This window comes from Aphelocoma coerulescens, chromosome 17 (assembly GCF_041296385.1).
Source record: "Aphelocoma coerulescens isolate FSJ_1873_10779 chromosome 17, UR_Acoe_1.0, whole genome shotgun sequence".
NCBI lineage: Eukaryota > Metazoa > Chordata > Aves > Passeriformes > Corvidae > Aphelocoma > Aphelocoma coerulescens.
The window spans coordinates 8,880,908-8,902,447 of record NC_091030.1 but is presented as its reverse complement, the minus strand read 5'-3'; the positions used below and the strand labels follow the sequence as shown (position 1 = coordinate 8,902,447).

The following is a 21,540-nucleotide window of genomic DNA, read 5'->3' as shown; positions in this document are numbered from 1 at the left end:
CCGCCTCGCCGCTCCGGGTCCCCGCGCCGCTGCGCCGATGCCGTTCTCGGGCGAGGAGCGGAGCCTGCAGGGGATCTACAAACCGGCGGGGCCGGCGGAGGGGCGGCCGGTCTGCTCCGAGTGCTACACCAACCGCTCCTTCGTCTACGACGATGGCAGCGCCCACAGGTACCGGGGCTGCGGGGCTGGGGAGGGTCCCCGGGGTGCCCGTGCTGCCGTCGTGGGGAGCCGCGGGGCTGCGGGAGCGCGGAGCTCCCGGTGCAGCCGGAGGAGCCCCTTCCCCTCCCGGGGGGAGCCGGACGCGGCAGGCAGGACCCCCGTTCCCCGTCCCCACCGCTCGCCCCGAGCCTGGAGGAAAGTTTCTGCGGCACTTCCAGGCCTGGCTGGGGTCCCTGAGAATGCCCCCGTGGGCACAGCACCTCGGGAATGGGCCGGTCGGGAGCTGCCTGCGTATGGGGAAGGGGTGTTTGGAGACCCTCGAGCAGTCACATCCTTCATGGGAAGAGGCTCGATGCTGTCCCTCTGCCGAGCCCAGCCCGGACCGAGGCCGTGCTCCGGGGTGTGAGGGTGAGGCAGCGTTTGGCTGAGCCCTGGAGCCACCCCAAAGCCAAGGGGCTAAAATACACCCAGGAAAAAGCTACATTCCCGTAGGTGCTGCCCAGCCCCTGCTCCAGCTTGGGGCTGGTTTTATGCCGAAGTTACAGTGTCCAGTGTGAGGGAGGGGCTGCTGTGAGAGTGGAAGAGCTGCTTGAGGAGATCAGGGGGACTCAGTGCCACCGTGCCCTTGTGCCTGGCAGCAGCAGCTGTTTCTCACAAGTGGTCCTTGCTGAAGTATCCTGGTTTTTCCTGATAAATGCTGTGTGTTATCTTTGTTCTGATTAAATTTACTGGTGTGGCTCTTCTGACTGTCACACTCGTCAAATGCCAGCTGAAATGTGCAGATGAATTGTATGTATCAATTCCTGCTTGGCAGATAAGGACCTTGGCTGGGTTTGTGCCCTGGGCCACCCAGATGTCTTCATCTGCTCACCATGACTTAGAGAGACAATCTTGTATTCCTAAAAACCTAAATGGAAAAGAAGAAAGTCTGTTCTTTAACTCTCAGTACATTGCCGCTGACTGGGTAATTAATCAAATCCTTGAATATTGGCTTTTGGGGTTAAGTCCCTCATTGCTACCCCCCGCTGTCCTCTCTGTCAGGTGCCTCAGGACCCCCTAACTCTGGATAACACCTTTTGGTTACTTTGGGCACAGCAGGGTGGCTGTGGAGCACAGTGCTTTCCCCAAACTGCCTCATTTTGCAGCTGTGCTTGGAGTGTCTGCAGAAATGACACCCTTGAGGAGGATGTTCAATGTGTCTGTGTGTGTGAGGATCAGAGACCGGGTTGGAGACGACAGCTCCTGGAGCTTTCCAACTCCAACACGACGGGATGATGAGGAGCTGCTCCTCATTACTGACATTGCAGCCCTGCCCGGGGTCATTTATCCTCATCTACAGCACTACAAAATCCTTGCCCCAACATCCTCCCGCCTGTCTCTTTCAATCTGAATAGAGGAGGTTTGTTTCCTAATTATTGTTCTACAGCTCGATGTGTTTCTAACCCCCTCAGGCTCCGGAGAGGTTGAAACGCCATTGCTTTCCATGGATTGTCTTGCCTGCCCTTGTGCTCAGCCCTTTGCTGCCCTTCTGCAGATATTAAACAAGCTGCTTGGAGCCTGCAGGACTCGGCAGCTTCTCCAGCTCGCAGCAGACTGGTCTCTAATGCACTTTTTCAGAGCTGATCGGCTGAAGAAGCAGAAAAGGACTGTGACAGGCTGAGGAGAAAGGGCAGGAGCAGGCAATAAGCACCATCAGACGATGCCAGGGCCCCCGGCTGATCTGCTCTTTGCTTTCCTCTCCTGCAGCTTGGGCTGGGGGCACAAATCCCGCCAGTGGCTGATCACCCACATTTAACCACCTGCTATCGCTCAGCCTCTGCCGGCTACAAGAGCTTCTTCCTCACCTCCCATGGGTTTCCCCTCCTCTCCAGGCTGCTGTGGGGTTTGTGCACAGTCCTTGGAGTCCAACACCATCTCCTTGTCTCCTCTCTGTGCTTGTAGGTGTGATGGCAGACAAGCAGAGCTGTCGCCAGAGGTGTGTGTGAGGGATGTGAGAGCCAGGATAGAGCAGCAAAGATGTAGAACACGTTCACTGAACCTTCTGCTGAAATGTTCAAGGGACCTCAGCTGGGCTGGCCCCGTTGAAATAGGTGGAAAATTCAATTATCCCCTCACTTAGCAAATCTAGAGGTGGCTTAAAAGCTGTTAAAGGGAAATTCTAGCTTCTCAGTTGCCTGAGTGTGGAAATGTGTGTGGAAATGTCTGTGAGCTTCCTCCTGGCCCCTTTTATAAGGGGATAATGGTCCCCAAAGTCCCTCCCAGGCAGAAAGCAAGGGGTTAATTGTAAAAGCACTTGAGAATTTGTTTGGACAGTAAATACACATTTCTGGCTGCCAGAGGGTACAAAGAGCCTAAATTTTACTTTCCTACCTCGTGGGAAATCTGGGTAAATGTTTGCACAAGGATCCACTTTGGGGAACTCAGGATTTCCTCCGGCCAGTGGCTCCACTTCCCCCGCCTTGCCCATGTAAGGGCACTGCGGGCACGAGTGATGGATGAGCAGCCAGATGGAAGGACTCACACAAAAATATCCTGCCCGAGCCAGGGGGCCGGCGGGAGAGGCAGGGGTGGGCGGGAGGAGACTTGGATTTTCCATCCCCTGCCTCCTGCTCCTATGGCTCGTCTGGGAAGGAAGAGCTGGAAGAAGGCGGCGCTACCTGGAGCAGCTGCTTAGGAAGGTCATGGCTTTGCGTTAGACGTACGTGGCTTTTCTCAGGTCTGCTCTAAATGGCTCTTCTGGGGGATCTGTGTGGCTGCTGCTGTTTGTATCTGAGTAAACAGCCCGTGGGAGCAGGGATTTGGGTGCTATGCCATGGGTTTGGGAGCGGGATGTGGAGGGAAGGTGGGTCCCAGCTGCTCTCAAGTGGCAGAGAAGCTGAAGCTGGGGGCTGGACAGCGGCAGCCAGAGAGACTCGGGATGTGCCTATGGAATGTCAGCTCCAGGGGGCTTGGTTCGGCAGGGGCTGTGCTGCAGTGGGGTCTGTTCCCAGTCCCACCTGGCTGGGCAGGCAGGACAGGGCTTTTGGCCCTAGAATTCACAGCAAGAGCTGGAGCAGTGGCAGCCAGGTTAAAAATGCCCATAGGCACCTTCTGCCGCTCTGGTTAAAGCCTCTGCCTGAGTCCAAAGGCAGAAAAAAAAAAAAAGAGCACTGATTAAATGGGATTCTTGTGAAGTGCGAGCACTCATCCAGGCCCAGGATGGCTCTCCCATGGCTTCTCCTGGCAATCTTTGGATGTGTCCAAGGAACTGTCTCAGTTTAGCACAAGGATGGTCCCTGCAGCTGACAGCCTCTTCTTGTCTCTAAAGTTTTCTATTTTCTGGAAGTGAATGAGAAGATGCTTCTTTGGCAGAGCTTGCACTGAACTAGACTCTGGAGCTAATTAGTAATCAGTTCCTCCAGGCAAGATTACCAGCTTGGACATTTCTCAGCTTCCAGAAAGTCAGCCCAGTGGACTGCAACAACTGTTGCTTTGGCTGCCCATGGGCATCCTGGCCTTGCTGTTCTGGGAGGAATTGCAATAGGGAGCCATGAAACTGCCGGGCCAAACACGTTGTGTTTTCAGAGTGTTTATGTAGCAGAGATAAGACAGAATTCTGCTCTCGTTTTCCTCAGATGCTTAGGAAGGGGAAGTGTGAGGCTCTAGACTGCTGCAGAGGAGCACCCACCAGCACACCTGGTTCAGTGGAAGAGTTTTTGGGACCCCTCCCCACTATTCTGCTCAAAAAAGGACACCCAGTGTGCTGAATGCCCTCCCTTGGAGCTGCCCTTGGGTTCTGGCATGGCCATGTCACCGTTCTCTGGAGAACAGCAAAGTAGGTCACTGCCTGTGCTCAGGGCTCTTTCTGCTCTGCAAAAATATTTACAGCATCTATTTGAATCCTCCCAATTCTCCTGCAGTGACCTCTCCCTGACCCCCACGCCTGGTTCCCGAGTGCTGCACGCAATTTGTTTTGGAGCCTGTTAACGTTTCTCTTGCATCCCTGCCAGGCTGGGCTGGAGTGTGGAACATCTCATTCATCCTTCTCATGAATAAAACCAGGCCAAGAGCCAGGAGAGCTCTGAGCACAGGTGCCTCTGGCCTGGTGTCCTTTGGAAGTGACAGAAACTGCAGGAGGGAAAGTTTAGATGGGATCTTAGGAAGAAATCCTCCCCTGTGAGGGTGGGGAGGCGCTGGCACAGGTGCCCAGAGAAGCTGTGGCTGCCCCATTCCTCAGTGTCCAAGGGCAGGCTGGACAGAGCTTGGAGCACCCTGGGATAGTGGGAGGTGTCCCTGCCCATGGGAATGAGATGGGCTTTGGGGTTCCTTCCAACGCAAACCATTGTGAGATTCTGTGGCAGGGACTGAGGGCAGGGTGGAGCAGCCCTTCCCAGGGCTGGAGGTTGTACCTGTGGCTGTGCTTCCACAGCCTGGATGGTACCTCCCTTGTGATTCACCTGCTCCCTCTTGAAGCCACTGGTACCTTCTGCTTCCACAAGAGGATGGGACTTGTGTGATGCAGCTGCTCCGTGACAGAACACGCTGCTGCTCCTTTGAGCTGCTGCCCTGTGATTTCCCTGCCCTCCTGCAGCTCCTGTGATACTCCTGCTCCCTGGTTGTCCGCTCTGATTTTATCTGCTTTTCATCACGTCTCTTTTCAGGCTAAAGACTCCTCCTGGTCTATTTGGCCTCACCTTGCACAAAACACTTTATAACCCACAGTTATCTCTGATGCTGTTCTCTGTGCTGTTTCATCTCTGAGGAGGGGAGGCAGAAGTGTGTGGGACTCCATGGTGGGCTTGTCTGGAATGAAAATCCTTCCCTAACATTTGGGGTTTTGACCACCACTGAGAGCCGTTGGCTTTGTGGCATCATCTGCTGTGACTCTGGCTCTTTTCTGAGTGCTGATTTGCACTCAGACCTCTTCGTGCCTGTGCAGGAAGATGATTGTCCCCCTCTCCCTTTGGATCAGTTGGAATTTACTGATGTTAATTTTTGTCTGACATTTTATCATGATCAGGTCAGTCAGTGCCACAAGATCTTCCTGTTTACAGTCTGGCTTTGGCTTGGCTACACCAGATAATTTGCAGTCATCCCCATCCCTTCTGAAGCCATGGAACAGTGGAGAACCTTGTGGGACCCCACTGATATTTGCTTCAGCACCCCCTCTTCTGTTTTTCTCCTGCCTTCCAACCCAGGAGACGTCTCCCCTTCATCCTATCACATCCTGGCTTGGCAGGTGTGTTGACAAACCTGCCTCTCGGGGGTTTATTTCTGCAAGACTTTGTATTTTTGAACAGTTTGAAAAGACTCTTCCTCCTCCCACGTCCCTCTATTATTTTCTGCTTCCATAGCAGGGGCTGTTCTGCAGGAGTCTGGAGCATGGAAAAGTTTTTTCTCCACACTCCAACCCTTGCTGCTTGTAGCAGCTTGGGGCTGGGCAGAAGGGAGGATTTTCCCAGCAGTTTATTAGCAAGAATTAGCACTTTCCTCATCTTGCAGCCTTTCTATTTTCACGTGAGCCTGGAAGCTACTGGGCACTGGCAAATGTGGCAGAGGATGTAACAGCTTGGGGTGAGGGGGAGTGAGATATCGCCAGGATTGCATCCCTTGGGATATCATAGACACAGGCAAGGGTGGAGGGTTGGCTATTGGCTCTCCAGGAACAGCTCTGGAGGCTGTGGCAAGGGAATTGTTCTCTTTTTAGTTTAATAATCTGTTTAGGTTTAAGATTTGTCGTGGTTGGTTGGCATGAATCATGAGCCTGGTGCTATCCCTGCGTGCTGCAGCGCCCGGTCATTAAAGGCTGGATGGTTTTCCTGAGGAGTCTGCTGTGCACAGCCTCCGAAATCCACAGTGGGACCGGCGGGGCCTCGCCCTGAGGGATTGTTTCTCCGGCAGTGAGTCCTGGTTGCTTCATTTCTTGAGCACTGGGGTTGATTCAGCTTTAAAAGAATTTGCACATGCTCCCAGGCCACCCTACAAACCCAGCGCTGGGATACGCAGAAAAAGGGTGATGTCCCTGCTGGGAAAGGGCGGGACACTCCGGGAAACCTCAGCAAGCAGCTCCTACAGCAGAGATGGGGCCTGGTGTGATCCATAAATAGCCCTGATGGCTGAGTCAGGAGTTTCCTGGTAGGGTTGGTGACCTTGGCTCTGCAGGCTGAGCGTGTTTTGGGTTTGCCCCTTCTCCCAAGGCTGATCCTGGGTGAGGTGCTGGGAACGAGGCCCTCGGAGCCCTGTGCTCAAGGACATTGGGATGGGGAGCAGAGCTGTGTCCTTAGGAAAGCAGGCTTGGGATGTTGTGCTGCAAGTGATCAGCTGAGCTAATTTGCATTTTATTTGCATATTTACACAACAGAATAAACTGGTTGCAAGTCAAAGAATCACAGAAGGGTTTGGGCTGGCAGGGACTTTAAAGATCATCCAGTTCCAACTCCTGCTATGGACAGGGAACCTTCCACAGACCAGATTGGTTCTACCAGACCTTGCACTGCTCCAGTTGGGTTTTCTTTTGATACCACTTAGTACTGCCAGGAAAACATGAGGAGGCCCCAGCCCAGGCCTGAGGAGCAGGAGCTGGTCCCCTCACCTGCCAGGAACCCAGGATGTGCAGGATGAGCTTTCCCTCCCTCCTTTCTCCCGGTGTTTTTTGGGCTTTGCAGTCACCAGGGACATCAGCATGGCTTGTTTGCCTTTATGCCTGCTGGGAACCCCCAGCACTGCCAACCCATCCAGATGGGATGCTGTGGAAAAAGGGGATGGCTGTGGATCACTCCCCCTGGATCCCTTCCCTTGGCAGGGCCACCAGTGGTAAGTTTCTCTGGGGCTGGGGATGCCGAGCTGCCTCTGCCACTCGTGTGCTCCGTGTGCTGCTGTGGGATCAAAGAAGAGGGAAAAGGCTTCTCCGTGGGCTGTGGCTCCTGCGAGCTCTGCCCTGTCCCACAAAACATTCGTGTGCACCCGGCCAGAAGGGATGGGGAGATGTGGGGCTGAACTGCTAATGCAGGGCTGTCTAAAGAGAAAAGCGGCCCTGGACCTGGAAGGTACAATTTCTACTTTTATCTTCTAGAAAATAGCATTTGCCAGCGGGGGAAAGGCTTGTGGAGCTTTGCACTGACTCACTCTTCCTGTTCATTTTCCACGTGAAACACACAAAATGCTAATTTCTCCATGAGGCCTGTGGTGCTAAATTGCCTGTGCTTGTTGGAAGCGATGGATGGATTTGTCACAGGGCTCAGCAGCTCTGGAGAAGTTCTGAGCAACAGCAGCTCCTGACGTGGACAGTCCAGCTGTCTGTGGAGATGGGAATTTGGATGCAGGAATTGGATCTGGGAGACAGAGCGCTTCATACATTGTGAGTGTGTGTGTATATATAGAGATGTGCAGCTGTTGCACCCAAAACCAGGACTTGGGCCAAAGCTGCTCAGGCTACAAGGGAATAATGACTTGGGTGTTGGGATGGGCCTGTTCACATCCCTCAGAGCTCTTTAAACTCTTAGAATCCAAAGCCATGAAACCCACAAACATCATATGAGTAACGGTGTCTCAATGAGCGGTGACCGTGAGTCACAGTGAGACCTCTGCGGAGGGAGAGGGGACGGTGGGATGAGCATCTGGGGCTCTTCCTCAACGAGCCAAGACAGAACCAACAGTGACTTGGCTGCTGCTCACAGAGAGAGGCGCTGGCAGGGAAAGCAGCTCTGAAATGAGCACCCTGGCTCTTCCGTGGGGATGTCCCTGCAGGGCAGTGCCTGGGCAGGGGGATGCTGAGCCGGTGTGTGAGGCACACGTGCCATGGGGCCTGTCACACGTGTGCAGAGCTGCTGCCTTCCCTCCCTGCCTGGTCGTTGCCCTCTCCTCGGCTGTGCTGTGCCAGCTCTGCCACCCCTCCATGCTAAGAGCAGTGCCAGCCCTGCTGCAGTGGCTGGGAGGGAGGGATGTTCTGCCTTCCAGCCCGGCTCTAGGGACCAAATCTGTGTCCCCACGCACTCCAGCCATTAGGAGACCCCACAGGGATGTCACTCAGAGAGGAAAGAAACCCCAAACGAAAAAGAGAGGGGAGAACAACTGTAACCTGGTAACCAGAAGAGCTGTGGGAGGAGAAACAAACACAAGATGATTGTATATATTTAAATAACTATAGGAAAAGAAAGGGCAGCATTTCCTGTATGGCTTGGCTCCCTGGAGAGGCTTGGAGAGCCTGGGGGTGGCTGGGCTTGCCAAGGATGAACCAGGATGCAGGGCCAGGCTCTGCAGCCATGGCTGGGTCAGGGAGGACAGGACATGGCACAGTCCTTGCTGTCCTGGAGCAGCCTGGCCCCAAGCACCCTCTGGAGGACTGTCCCAGCCCTTGAGTGCAATCCAGACACCGTCACCCCATGATCATCTGGGCCAGCAGAGCAGCTGGAGACTCCTGCCCAGCCAGTGCCCGTTTGCTGCCCAAAGGTTGGGTTCTGCCAGCAGACTGTGTCCTGTGTTGGTGCCAACAGCAAGAGAAAGGGCAGACACTGTGCGTGATTCTTGCTCCAGGGTTTCAGCCAGGGATTGTCCTTTCCATCCCGTTAGAGGCACAGGAGGCACAGCAGAATGTGAAGAGAAGTGGCTTGGCCCAGGGAGGGGATGCTGATGTTGGACACGAGGTGCTTGCTTTCCTGGCTGCACATCCAGACTCCCTGGCCATCCTCCTGGGGGAAAGATGGAGTTAGAGCAGATGGCTGCCAGCAGGACCTCGTGCCTCTGGCTCTTTCTACAGCTTGGAGTGGGAGAGGAGAGGTTTAGACTGGAGGTTGCGCAAGGACTTGCCCCAAACGTGGGTTCACCTGTTCTCCAGCCCTCAGAAGGAGGAGAGGAAGAGCGTTCCGGGAGGGCCTCCAGTAGCTTTTGGTGCTGGAAGAGCAGAGGTGTCACTGAACGCTTTGGAGCTCCTGAGGGTGCCTGGCAGGTTTGGGCAGTTCCATCACACAGGTACCACCACAACACGAGTGTGGGGTCTGTGATGAGCCCGGGAGGTTTGGGATTGGTTTGTGGCGGGAAGCAGGAGGATGCTCTGTGGGTTTTGTGGTGTGCAGTGTGCATGAAAGCAGAGGAGGAACTCGGGCTGTGTCCTTCCTCTTCTTTGACAGATGTAGTCACAAATAATAATGGGAATCCTCCTGTTCATTACTACAAGCTCCCTGCCTGTGGGTTTCCTCTGGGGCAAAGCTGCCTCTTGGATCCTGGGACCTGATGAGCTCTGAGGAGCTCCAGAGAACACGTGGCACTGCAGAGCCACAGGGAGGGAGCTCTGTGGGCTCTCACTGGTCTTGTGCCGGCGCTTCCAACCCCGGGGGATGCTGCTGTCAGCAGCGAGGCTCCCTGCGTGTCCCAGGTGGAATCAGCAGGGCAAGAACGTGGCTGGGACCAGCCCAGGCACAGGAAAGGATTGAAGGACCCCAAGGCGGGTGCGACTCCGGGGCTCCTGTGTTTGCTGCACTGGGCGGTGACCGGGTCTGGCTGCGGTTTAATGGGAGCAGAGGCCAGCGAGGGGGTCTGGTCTGGGCCACACACGGCTCGGTCCCACTCCCGCATTCCCAGGAGGCTGAGCAGGGGCGTGTCCCCCTCCCGATGGCTGCGGGGAGCTGGCCAAGCTGGGGGAGAGACGGAGCCGTAGCGAGAGAGTGGAAGAGTGTTGAGGTTTCCATATGCTGACTGCAGCGCGCTTTTTTAGTGGTACATGGTTCTGGAGGAAGGAAGGAAAGGGATGATAAAAATAAAGCTGCAGTTCTGTATTTAGCTATAAACCACTCCAGGATTTTTTTTTTTTTTTTTTTTTTATATATATAGTATTTGAAGACTATGCAATAAATGAGCTTGTTCATGAATTTTTTATTTTATACCACTACAGCTTTGAAGAAGTAGCCAGGTTGCAGTGGCGTTTCCATAGCTCAGGATCCCTGTGTTTGGGAGGAGAGGCTGCAAATCCTCTGTGCCAATGTCAGGAGATCTGTGTGCAGTGCAGGAGCCCTTTTGTCGACGACATTAATGTGCAACATCTCAAAATCTCTGTGTAATTGATAAAGACATTTTAACAAACAAGTGAATGCAGTGTTTCTTGTAGTGAAGCTTCATCCAGAATAAACAAATGTGCCAAAATTTTAAAATTCTGAATGATTTTATATGCAAGAATAAGAGAAAATACATTCAAAGTGTAGCTGCAACTGCCAATAGGAGAAGAAACTCAGATGCAAGTAGCAGAAATTGTGTTTCCAGAGCTGCTGATATAATTGGATTTTACTACAGTTTCTAAATGCTGAGAGAGGACAGTGGTAAATATTTGCTTTGTTTCATGAATCTGAGGCCAGGATTCATGGATTAATTAATCTGGAAAAGAATCACATGGGATTAAAAGAACAACAACAGCACCCAAACCCTAAAAGATGGACTTTGATGTCCAAGAGGATGGCTGGGCATAGCTGTGAGCATCCATAGCACCCAGAGGGTGCAGGATAAGGATGGACCTCCCTGTCTGGACCCACAGTGGGAGCTGTGGAGTGTCAGGCAGGGTGGCAGCTGTGGGTAAAGGTGCCCTTTCCAGGTGGCAGTCAGTGTGTCCGTGGCTGTGCAGCCGGAGCACTCGGCCTTTCCTCTGGGGAAGGAAACGAGGTGCTCCTTTAAACAGGCACTTCATAATCACTGGAGAGCTCTGAGTGTGACAGTCTCCTTCAGGCGCAATTATAATCACCCCCATTTGGAGTCGGGCACCTGGCTCCCCACTTTAAACCGTGGTTATAATAAGAGAGTGGATAATTTTTCAAAATTGCATTTTCCCTCGCTGAAATTTGCATTTCAGGATGCTGCCCTGATGGCCTAGAAACAGCATGCTTTTGGCCTAATTTGTCATGGTTAAGCTCTAAGAGGAAAGACTTAATTGTGGCTTTCTTTTTTGTGTGCTTAATGTTAGATCCTCCTTTGCAACATGAGCTAGAGGCGATCAGCAAACTTCGGTGTTTGTATCAGTTGACCCAGAGGGAGCGCTTGAGTTGACAGGAGTTTGGCTTGATTTATCTTAAAGACCAAGTTTTGGATCAATGAGTAGCAGAGAATAACCTCCCTGGTGCCCAAGGCCTTGCACAGATGCATTAGTCAGTGCACAGCCTTGGCTGCACTGTGCATATGGCAGCTAAAGGGATTGCAAAGCTCGGGAGGGGATAGAATTAAGTGGCAAATAACATCAGTGAGAACCATCTGAAGCGCTGAGAGCGAGCGGGGTTGTCTTCTGGGGCTGTGTTCAGCAGAAATTCTGCATGCTGATTGCTCTTCTGGAAACTTGGGAACAACAGCTGAGCAGGAGTTTGGAATCTGGTCAGCTGGGAGCTGATTTACAGGGGCCTGAGTTGTTAAAGATAGAAGATGATCTGAGGAGCCTCGGCTCCCATCCCTGCGGCAAATCCCTGGGTATCTGCTCAGTGCCAGTTCAGCAGCCAGCTGCCAGAAGCTCTTTTGCCTGTGTTTAGTTTGTGCAGGGTGTACTGGAGGCAAGGCTGTGGGAAGCTGCTGGGAATGGATTGGAGAGGATTTGGGTGAGACTCTTGGAAGTACATCACACAGGAGTTTGGAGTCTTTCAGCTATTTGCTGCCTCACACTCTGAAGTTACATGTGAGGCACAAAGAACCAGCTCAGAGGCACCGTTTCTGTTCCAAGCTCTCCCCGTCCTCCCCTCTTCCCACAAAGGGTCTGTGAAATTGGTGTTCCTGTCATGGCATGGATGAACTTCACTGATGAAGCCAAACCAGGAAGGATCACCCTGCCTTTGGTGTCTCTGCAATGAACAGCTTTGCTGCTTTGTGAAGGGAAGTTTCAGCTCAATCCAAATCTGCTGTGGTTGGTAGCTCGAGCTGACGGGCAGCAGGGTTGTACCCACGTTCTGGCTGATAAATGTGCGAGAAAAGTCTTTGAAGAAAAGCCCTTAACCCTCTGAAATAACCTCTGAGAGCTGGTTGAGTTTAATCTCCTCTCTGTGTGTAGTGGCCACACACAGCTGTCTTTGAGCCATCACCTTGGGTCTCTCCCGGGCACTGCCATCCCCCACCCCTCGATCGGAGCCACTGGCATGCCAAGGGATGGGTGATGTATCCTCCTGGCCACGACACCTGGCAGCTGGACAGGCGACTGAGTCATCAGCGTTCGTGGTTTCTCATTTAATCCTGGGGTTCTTCAGATGATTTAAGTGCCAGCAGTCCAGAGAGGAGGTTGTGCTTCTGCTTCCAGCACGGCTGTGGAGCCATCGCCTTGCCTGCCTCCCATCCCTACTTTTGGTTGCGGGGGGAGGCTGGGGGTGGATCTGGGTTTGGCTGTCAGCTCTCGATTATCTTGCGAGCAGTTTTATTTCCTTCCCGGCAACTGGGCTTTGCCATTGGCTCCTCTTGCTCTCCGTCGGTCGCCTGCTGAGCAGCAAATGTCCTGTGCCCGGCGCCGCTCTGCGGGGCGCTCCGGGGGACCGCGCTCCGCGCCCTGCCCGCCCCGCCGGCCCCTCTGCTGAGCCGGCGGAGCCCCGAGCCACCCATGCCCCCGGGGGGAGCGCTCTGCAGGGGGGGCACGGCCGCCTGCCCCGCAATGTAATCGCGGCCGGGGGGTGCGGTGCGTGCGGGGTGCGGGGGGCGCGGGGCCGGCCCCGGGGGAGGCGCTGGGGCGGGCGGCGGGGGCGGGCAGGGCAGGGCAGGGCTCCCCCTTCGCCCCCCCATCGCCGCTGTCCCCTTCTCTCCCGCAGGCTCTCGTCGCCCGGCGGCTGCGGCGACGGGGACGGCGGCGGGAGCCGCAAGAGCGGGGTCATTCTGGACATCGCCTCCCTGAAGATGACGGAGCTGGAGTCCGAGGTGCTGCCGCTGCCGCCCCGGTACCGCTTCCGCGATCTGCTGCTGGGGGACCAGTCCTTCCAGAGCGACGACAGGTTCGGGGCGCACCGCGGGGACAGCGGGGTGGAGGGCGCGGGGACACCGACCCGCCGGGAGGGACACGCGGACCTGGGACACTGCCGGGGATGGGGACACGTACCTGGGGTGGGGGGGACACCCGTGGGACACCCGCGGAGCCCCCGCTGGGACCCCCGCGCGGCGGGGAGGGGACGCGGAGCTCTCCGCGGTGCTGCTCCCGCGGGCGCGGAGCCGGACACCGCCCGGCGCGGAGCTCTCCGCGGTGCTGCCGGCGGCTCTCGGCGGGGGAGGCTGGGGGGCACCGGGGCGTTCGGAGCCTGCGGGCACTGGGATGTGCTGGCAGGAACCAGCGGCGTGTGGGACCGCTGGGATGTGCGGGTGTGCAGGGGGTGGAGGCCGCGGGTGGCTCGGAGAGCTGGCTCCCGGATCATCGGGGTGCTCCAGGGTGCTGGATGTGCTGGGAGTTGTGGGTGTACTGGGCCAGCAGACGCTACGCTGTGTGGGCAGCTTGCTGAGTCCTGGAGTCCCATGAGGGGCTGGCAAGCAGGAAAAGGGAGCGATGTCTGGGAGAGGTGTGGGGTGGTGAAGTGAGGGGCTGGTGGAACTCCCTGTGACACCATGTGCGGAATTTGGGCTGAGCACATCGGTTTATTTGGCGGGGACGGCTCCTCCAGGCTGTTCTTGGCCGCTGTCTTTGCAGCAGGGAGTGCTGATGGTGGCAGGGTAACCCTAAAGAGCTGCTGGGGTTGTGGTGCAGCTCTCCCTTCCTTGGGCTGACCACAGGAATGGCCTTTATGTGCTGAGCACCAACCCGCTGTTCCTGGCTGGGATTTATCCCCAGGCTGAGTGCAACAGAAGGAATGCCGTGAGTGGCAGGTGAATTCCATGGGCAGAGCAGTTAAATCAAGAGAAATGAGCACCTTCCCTTCAACTCTGTTCATATCATAAATACCCAGGAGCTGCAGTGCTAATGGGGAGTCAGGAGGATTTTTATCTTTCCCCACCAATTAATTGCGTGATGCAAACAAAGGGAGATGTGATTCTTGTCGGAAAAAACCTTTCAATTACTGGTTAGTCCTTGACTAGCTGCTGTGTGCTTGCTACACCTGCATCAAGGCTTTTGTGCATCTCTCTTAAAAGATAATTTCATTTCTTTAGATGTACAAGTGTAATGCAAAAAAAAAAAAAAAAAAGAAAAAAAAAAAGAAGTGAATTTGGCTTTGAGACTGTGAATGTGGGTTTTACAAATGTTCTCTATAAGTGTTCCTAACTTTTATCACTGCATAAAATTGGTCTGGCTTGAAAATGAGTCTGCGATCCTGGAGGTTTTAAAGCCCAGATTTCCTTAACAGACACTTAAAGATTAATACAGTTTTATGGCACTAGTTGAGAAGTTAACATGAAATTCTGGCTGCAGAAAATGTCTGGATTTCACAATGGTTGTGATACGGCTCATTTGGTCAAGTTTGAGGATTTAATAGTTTTTCGTATTTAAGTATTTGAAAGCATCTGGAATATGGAAAATGGCAATTGCAGGTTGTGTTCTTTCTGTATTTCTCTGGTTACACCCCTTAGCCTTCATTTTGCTCTAGATTTGAGTCTTTCTGATTCAGCATCTCTCTTTAATTTTAATGGAGAGATACTCTGGGTTATTTTGTTAATTCATTAGCCTTGTTTCTCAAGAATTCATTAGCCTTGTTCTCAAGATATCTCGGTTTCACGGGCTTTGTGCTGCTTTCTTTGGTTGTTTGATTCCCCCTTCCTCTGGAAAATACCGATAATTCCATCGTGTCTGGGAACGCAGAGCTGTGAGCCCACATTTGCTGCTCACTGGAGCCCACTTGACTTCGCTGGGAGCCAAGATGAGCTGTGGGCTTTGGGAAATATTGCTGTTAGGCCTAAGTTCCAGTCCAAGTCATTAATAACAGTGGGACCTTGTGGCTGAATCAAGCTCGCTGGTGTAATTATGACTAGTTCATTAGTCTGTTCCAAACCCACTGAATCAGGAGCTGATTTAGGCTGGCAAAGAAAAACATGAAAAGCAGAAAGACTGTTTGGCTTTGCCGTGCTTGTGGATGATAAGCAGCTCAGAGTTGTGCTTTGAAGTGCTTTGTTACAGCCCTGACAGGGACGTGCTGAGGAAAATTCCCCCACGTAAACCCTGCGGGGAACCATGACTGGTAAAACACAGCTCATTGGACTTAGAGGTGTAACACTGAGGGAAAACACCCATAACGCCAAATATCTCATTTATTTATGAAAGGAATGCTTAAAACATTTGTGTCTCAAATATCTGCTTTTGAACATTACCCTGGAATGAGAGTGTGCTGCTGGAAGTGAGGAGGTTTCTGGGGTCAGCAAAGACCAAAAGGATGGGAGACCATCGGGGAGCCCAGGTTTTGCTGCTTCTGGAGAATTAAAATGCTTTCTGTTAGAGATGAATTAGTGCATCCTCATCACAGAGGGTGCTGAATAGACACCAACCCTGGGCTGAGGTAAGGGAATGAGGTAATGCTGGAGCTTGAGGAGATGAGAGCTCGTTGGAACAAGCAGATAATTAGAGAGCTGTGGTACAGTAGGAGGAGAGAGTTGTCCAGATAACCTCCGGAACGGAAGGAACTGATCAGTGAATGTGAGGTGGAATGGGAAAATTAGGCTGCTCCTAATTTACTTTTGTTTTTAGAATGTGAAAGATGAACACGGTCGGTCTAACTGAGCAGGGCTTGCTCTTTGGCAGGTAGACTGATTGACAGGAGAATTAAAATAACACTTTGAACGCCGTGTGGTGGATGCAATAAATTGGCCAGGAAGCAAATAGGAAGCGGCTGACTGGAAAGGGGAATGTGGGAGGTAAATGGATTTGTGAAACAGAGGGAGAGAAGCCTAATGACAACCAAATCTAGAGTTGTCAAGTTGAAGTGCTCTTCCAGGATCATCTTACTCATCTTTGGAACTCACTACCATGAGGCGGTGGAAGGCTTTGGGCTTAGCTGTATTTAAATTCTGGCCTTGACATTTCTGCAAGGCAGGTCCTTGGGTTAGGGAAACAGGATTAGGTGTCATTCAGCTCTGAATTTCCAGAGGGTACAAACTGCTCTCAGGGTAAGGATCTGAGTGAGAGGGACTGGGAGGTGATTTCTCCTTTGGGGAGGGAAGGTTCTCTTTGGGAATCTTGCAGTCACCTCCGCTGTCTGGCCTTAGTCCTGCCTGGTTCAGAAGTTTCTTTCCCTTTTGGAAGGTGCTGTCAATGCCAGTACTGGGAGAAAAATGGATTTGTTCTGCTTGCTTATGGCAGTACTGCATTTCTTATCTCACTGGTGTTTTGTGGACATGGGAGCACCCGGAGCCTCTGGGATACAGCAGCAAAGGCAGAGTTTGAGGTGTTGAGCCTGTAGCAAAGAGAAGGTGAAGAACTGGGGGCACAATCACCGCTGGGGCCTGGCTGCCTCCTCACATTCCCGGGTATGGGAATCCTGTGTGCCATGGAGCTGTGGGAGCAAGGCCAGGGGGTGCTGGGGGGAGGGAGAAGGAGCTGAGCACAGCATCCCCTTGGAGCTGTGGGCTGGGCTCTGCCAGCGAGGCTCCTGTTCTGAAGTGATGCTGCAACTGCTGATTAAAGGCAGCTGAGAAAGCACATCTGCTGGATTGATAAATATTGTTTCATACCCCAAGCTGTGGCATCCCTTTGATGTTTGCTGTCCTGACTATGGCAGTTTTTGATCTGCTGCATTCTCTTTTCTTGGACAGTGCTGACAGCTGGGTTGGGACACATACTAAAAAAAAAGCCCATAAATAAAATTAAACTGTATCTCAGAAAAGTGTCATTAGGATCTTATTTGTTGCCTAATTTAAATAGTCTGAACACTTTCCAGAAAATCATCGTCAGAAGCCACAGTCCTATTTCCAGTAGCAAGAAGTAATGGATGTCACTTTGATTAAGTGCATTTTTCTGAGGCTAATTATCAGCAAGGAATCATTTTGATGGATGAGAATGTTTGGAAAAGCTGCTTGTGCAGAAGAATTCAGCAACATCTCCATAAAATTTTAACATCTATTTCAAATCAAAGATATTTTGGATGTTGCATAACCAAGAAAAGAGGATTTTGACAACTGGGGCCAATTCTTTTAAGTTTCTGCTTTCAGTTTATTTAGAGTCTGACAACTTCTTTGTCTGTGACCTGACATCTGGTCTTTGCCTCTTTAATTTGTCACTAAGTGGTGGCTGTAAATCCTGGGTCAGATTATGCTTGGCATGAGCAAAGGGAAGTGCTGCAATACCAGCCTTGGAGGATCTTATCCCTGCAGTGTTCATGCTAACATGCCCCAAGTGACTTCCTCATCAAATGCATCATTACATTAATGGGGCTGGGCTGTTCTGTGTTCCCGAGTCAGGTTCCCTGAATATGTCTGTGGCTGAATCCCCACTTCATTGCCATTTGATTGAACAGCCAATTTTCCTCATTTTATTTGGCCGATGCAGATGCTAATTTGAAAACTCCAATTTGTATCCAGGAGTTAGAGACATTTATTTCCGTGCTGGTGGATGGTAATGGCCAATATTTTAAGTCACTGCAATGTCTGCTCAGGCTGTAGCATCTGTGCCAGTGAAGGTTTGCACCTGGAATTAGGAGATTCAGCTCTGGTGTCTGTGTGCCACAAAATTCCCCTGGGGAGGGGTCTTCATCCCCCAGCAGTCTGACCCCGTGCTTGTAAAGCAGGCTGAAGGCATTTATTGCTAATAATTCCTTCAACAATGGTGTTTAGACCCATTTCCACCAGCCCTGGGTGCAGAATCTCTCAAGGGACGACTCAGTGATGCTGCCTGAACAAACCAAGTAACAAATGACACTGGAGAAGGTGGTGGGATCCCACACAGGAATTTGGGAGTGCCTGTGTGGCCAGCGGAATTGAATTGCTTCTCCTCTGCTTCTGCCACCTGGCAAAGCAAAATCAAACCAAATTCAATCCCCAGATCCATCTAAGTTGTTGGAGAAGCTGCTGGCCAGGAGCAGCTGGCTGGACACACTGTGCTCCCCCAGAGAGGCTCATTCCTGCTCCTGGATCAAATGGGAACGAGCATCCCAGGCCTCCAGTCCTGCCCACAGCTCTTACGGAGCACAGTGTGGTAGGTCCAGAGCAGCAGAGCTTAGAGCAAGGTAGGGGAAACTCCTGGGGCAGGGTGTTGGTGCTCCTAAATCTGCTGCCAGCCCTATTTGCCCCATGACATGGAGGAATAACCATGAAACCCACACTCCACAGCCCTGCGTGGTGTGGGCACCTTCTCTCCAGCAGCTCCTCACTCTTAACAGAGGCAAACCCAACATATGTTGCCCCTGGATTCTTCAGCCCAGCTCCAGATGGGATACACTGGCATGAAGAGCACTGGAAGCCTGTGGCAGCTTCATGAAATTGATTTGGGTTTTCTTGCGTTTGTAGGGGTTTTTTTTTAATGATAGCATTCTTAATTGAGGTTTGTTTTTCGAGTTGTTCTGAAAGGCTGCAGGGATGGTTCCCAACACTGTGTCTTAATTGCTGTGCTGCTTGGAGTTTCTTTAATTGATGTTCACTTGCAGTTACTGATGTGCTCTGGTGTCTTCATCTTAAGGCAGGTACCCCTGGACATTGGCAGGAGTCCTAGGAAAGTTATGAAAGTAATAGAGCAAGGAAGAAATGTGGTTCTCTCGTAATTATAACTATTATTTTATTTTTAAAAATGGCCATTGCTTTTTTTCAGGGATATTGTTTTCACTGTCAGCAGTGGGCCCTTGCTTGCAATAAAAGTGTGTGCACATAGCAGGCTGGTGGAACGAGCAGAGGTGCCCTGGAGTGCTGCTGAATGCACGGCTGTGCCCTGAGGAGAAGGAAGAGCAACATTGATTTTCAGTTATTTAGTGCAATTTAACACTGTGGGCTCAAATTTCCATCCCTCCCTGGGGCGGGTTTTTTTCCTGTTTATTTACTTTCCCTTTGGTTTCTTTTCTGTTTATTGAAAGGGAAAACAGTGTTTCAAGGTGTTGAAGATACCTGAGTGAAGGGGAGCATGAGCAAGGGGGCTGCAGGTGCTCAGCGAGGTGGGCACGTTCCCAGGGGAGCCCCTGGGGCCTGGCATTGACCTTGCTCATGGAAAATTAAACACAAAATGGGCAAAATATCTTGTTTTACTCCCCTCAACCAGTTGTAGGGGACACACTGAAAGTCCTGACTGAAAGTTTTCCTGGCAAACAGTGCAGAGGGACATGAGCAGTGCTGGAGTCTTGGCTGCTGCCGTGGTTAACTGGGGCAAAGCTCCTTCCACGTGTTCTTGGTGTGACACTGAAGCCTGATGAGGCATCGCTGGCTGCTCCTGGTGCATCTCTCTGCCAGGGGCTCCTTGGAGCTCCTGTGCCACTTCAGCCTGCTGGGAAAGGGCAGGGAGGGAGCAGCTCCCACATGAGAGCCAGGGGAGCTGCTTGGTTGATGTCAAACCTTGGCAGAGATCTCCCCAGCTCTCTTTAGCACAGGGAGGCATCACGAGTGTGAATCTGTGTCCACAGACCTGCTGAGGCAACGCTGGTGTTTGGCATCACAGCAAAGCCCTGTGCCTGCAGGAATCCCCAGGAGTGTTGTGCTGCTCTAGGTGAGGCTGGAAGGTCGGGCTGAGACCAAAGCTGTCACCACTGCTGTAGTGACAGCACGAGAAACAACTTGGCAGCTGTAGCTGTAATTGCAGAGAATGCATTAAATTTTACTGCTGTGTTTTCCCACCGCTTTCTCTCGTCACAGTTGCACCTTTGTTCCCAAGGGGAATAATTTATTGCTGTTCTGATGGTGGTGCTCATTGCTTTTCCTCTGCACAACCTGTTCAGTGCCTGGCTGTGTGCAGGGTGCGCCGGAGCTCGGGCATCCCCTGCTCGCAGCCTCGGGGGACACAGAGGTTCCACTCCCTCTGCACCAGCCCTGTCCTGGTGCCAGCCCTGCTCAGCTCTGAGCTGCTCTCCCTCAGACCTGTATGGTCATGGGAAAAGAGATCACAGCAGAGCCTGAATACCGTGGTTAGTAAGTCCTCCTGTGAGGCATCTCAGCTCCTCATTTTGTTGTAGACTGTGCAGCAGAGGGGTTTAGACAGGTATAAAAGGCTGGAATTTGAATCCAGACATCTCTGGTTCTGAGAAGTTCCACCAACAGACAGGACCAATCCTTCACTGCACTATTTTAGCATTGCTTCGAGAGGCAGGCGTTGGGCACGTTGCCAGTGAAGCCCTGCAGCGAGCACAGACTTCCCTGCCACGCTGCATTTGCTTCTGCTCCACTGGCACCTGTCTGGATCCACAGCAGACATGAAGGTGTTCATTTGCAAGTAAATTGCCTCCTCTTGCTCCTGGCGGGCAGCTCAGAGTGGGTCACACAGGCTCTGTGCAAGGCTCTTGCCAGCTGCTCTCAGGGCTGCGCTGGCCACGGTTGCCCACCAAGGCTTGGCAGTGCAGGCTGCTGGAGCAGCCTCCAGTCTCCAAGTCTGGAGATTTCTTCCTTTATCAGTCAATTAATTTGCTGCATTGCTGCAATTAAAAAAAAAAAGTTATCTTTCAGGCAGTTCAGAGTTTAAATTCCGTTGCTACATCACACTTTGTGTAAATTAATAGCATTGAATTTCATCAGCTCCGTGACCTCATTTCCTCTCTTTGTGAAGCTTTTTGTTGCCATTTTAGCAAATTTATGGCTGGCTGTTTTACTGCAGGGAGATGATCAAAGTCCAGCCTGCTGGAGCAGGCAGGTCCCTGTGGTGACAGTCTGTGGGGAGGTGGCAGACTCTGCTCTCTCTTCTGTCCCCGTGACCTCATTGGAGGTGTCTTAAGATCTCCCCTGCACAGCCAGAGGGTTGGAAGGAGTTTTTCAGGGTTGCAGATCCCCTGGCAGGTTCTGCATTTCCCCTTTAATTATTCTAGGTAATAAATAATTGATAATGAAGAAGTTTGTGGTGATAGAGTTGAAATACAAGGCCTTGGTGAGCCAGAAATTCCATGGATGTCAGCACATTCCCAGCAGATTAAAGGAACGTTTCCCAGTGTTCAACATTTTCCAAACTTCTCAAACTCAGAAAACTTTTCCTTTCAGGCAGGAGGCCTGGAGTAGTGGGTGAAGCAATGCTTGCAAGCACTTTAAAGAGTTATTTTCTGTTCTAAAACTACCTCAGCCATGTGGTGCAGGGGCAGGCGTGCTCTGCGAGGGCCATCCGTGGCTTTCTGGAAGAACTCCAGGAGCTTTGAGTTGGCTTTGCCTCTTCGGACTTGCACCAGGGCCACCATTGCTTGGTTTTGCTTCTGTCTTTCTCCAGACAGACCATCTGGTTCTCTTTACTCAGCTTCCTTCAGGAGACAGCCTGGAGCTGTTTGCTGACAGCAAACAGGACATGGAAGTGGTGTTTTGTGAGTGGAAGGTGCGGAGCAAAATTTGTGGATGGACACAACACGCTGGGATTGGGACATCCCCAGGGCCATCCCTCTGTGCTCAGTC

The 21,540-nt window shown here is 52.3% G+C and overlaps 1 protein-coding gene across 1 annotated transcript in view; it reads left to right on the top strand.

The window, feature by feature from the left end:
* The first annotated feature begins 37 nt into the window (after positions 1 to 37).
* The window catches only part of KCNT1 (potassium sodium-activated channel subfamily T member 1), a 77,336-nt gene continuing 55,833 nt past the window's right edge, over positions 38 to 21,540 (top strand). Inside the window, exons 1-2 of the mRNA XM_069032166.1 lie at positions 38 to 168; positions 12,888 to 13,067. Coding sequence (XP_068888267.1) covers positions 38 to 168; positions 12,888 to 13,067 — 311 coding nt within the window. The remainder of the gene's footprint in view (positions 169 to 12,887; positions 13,068 to 21,540) is intronic.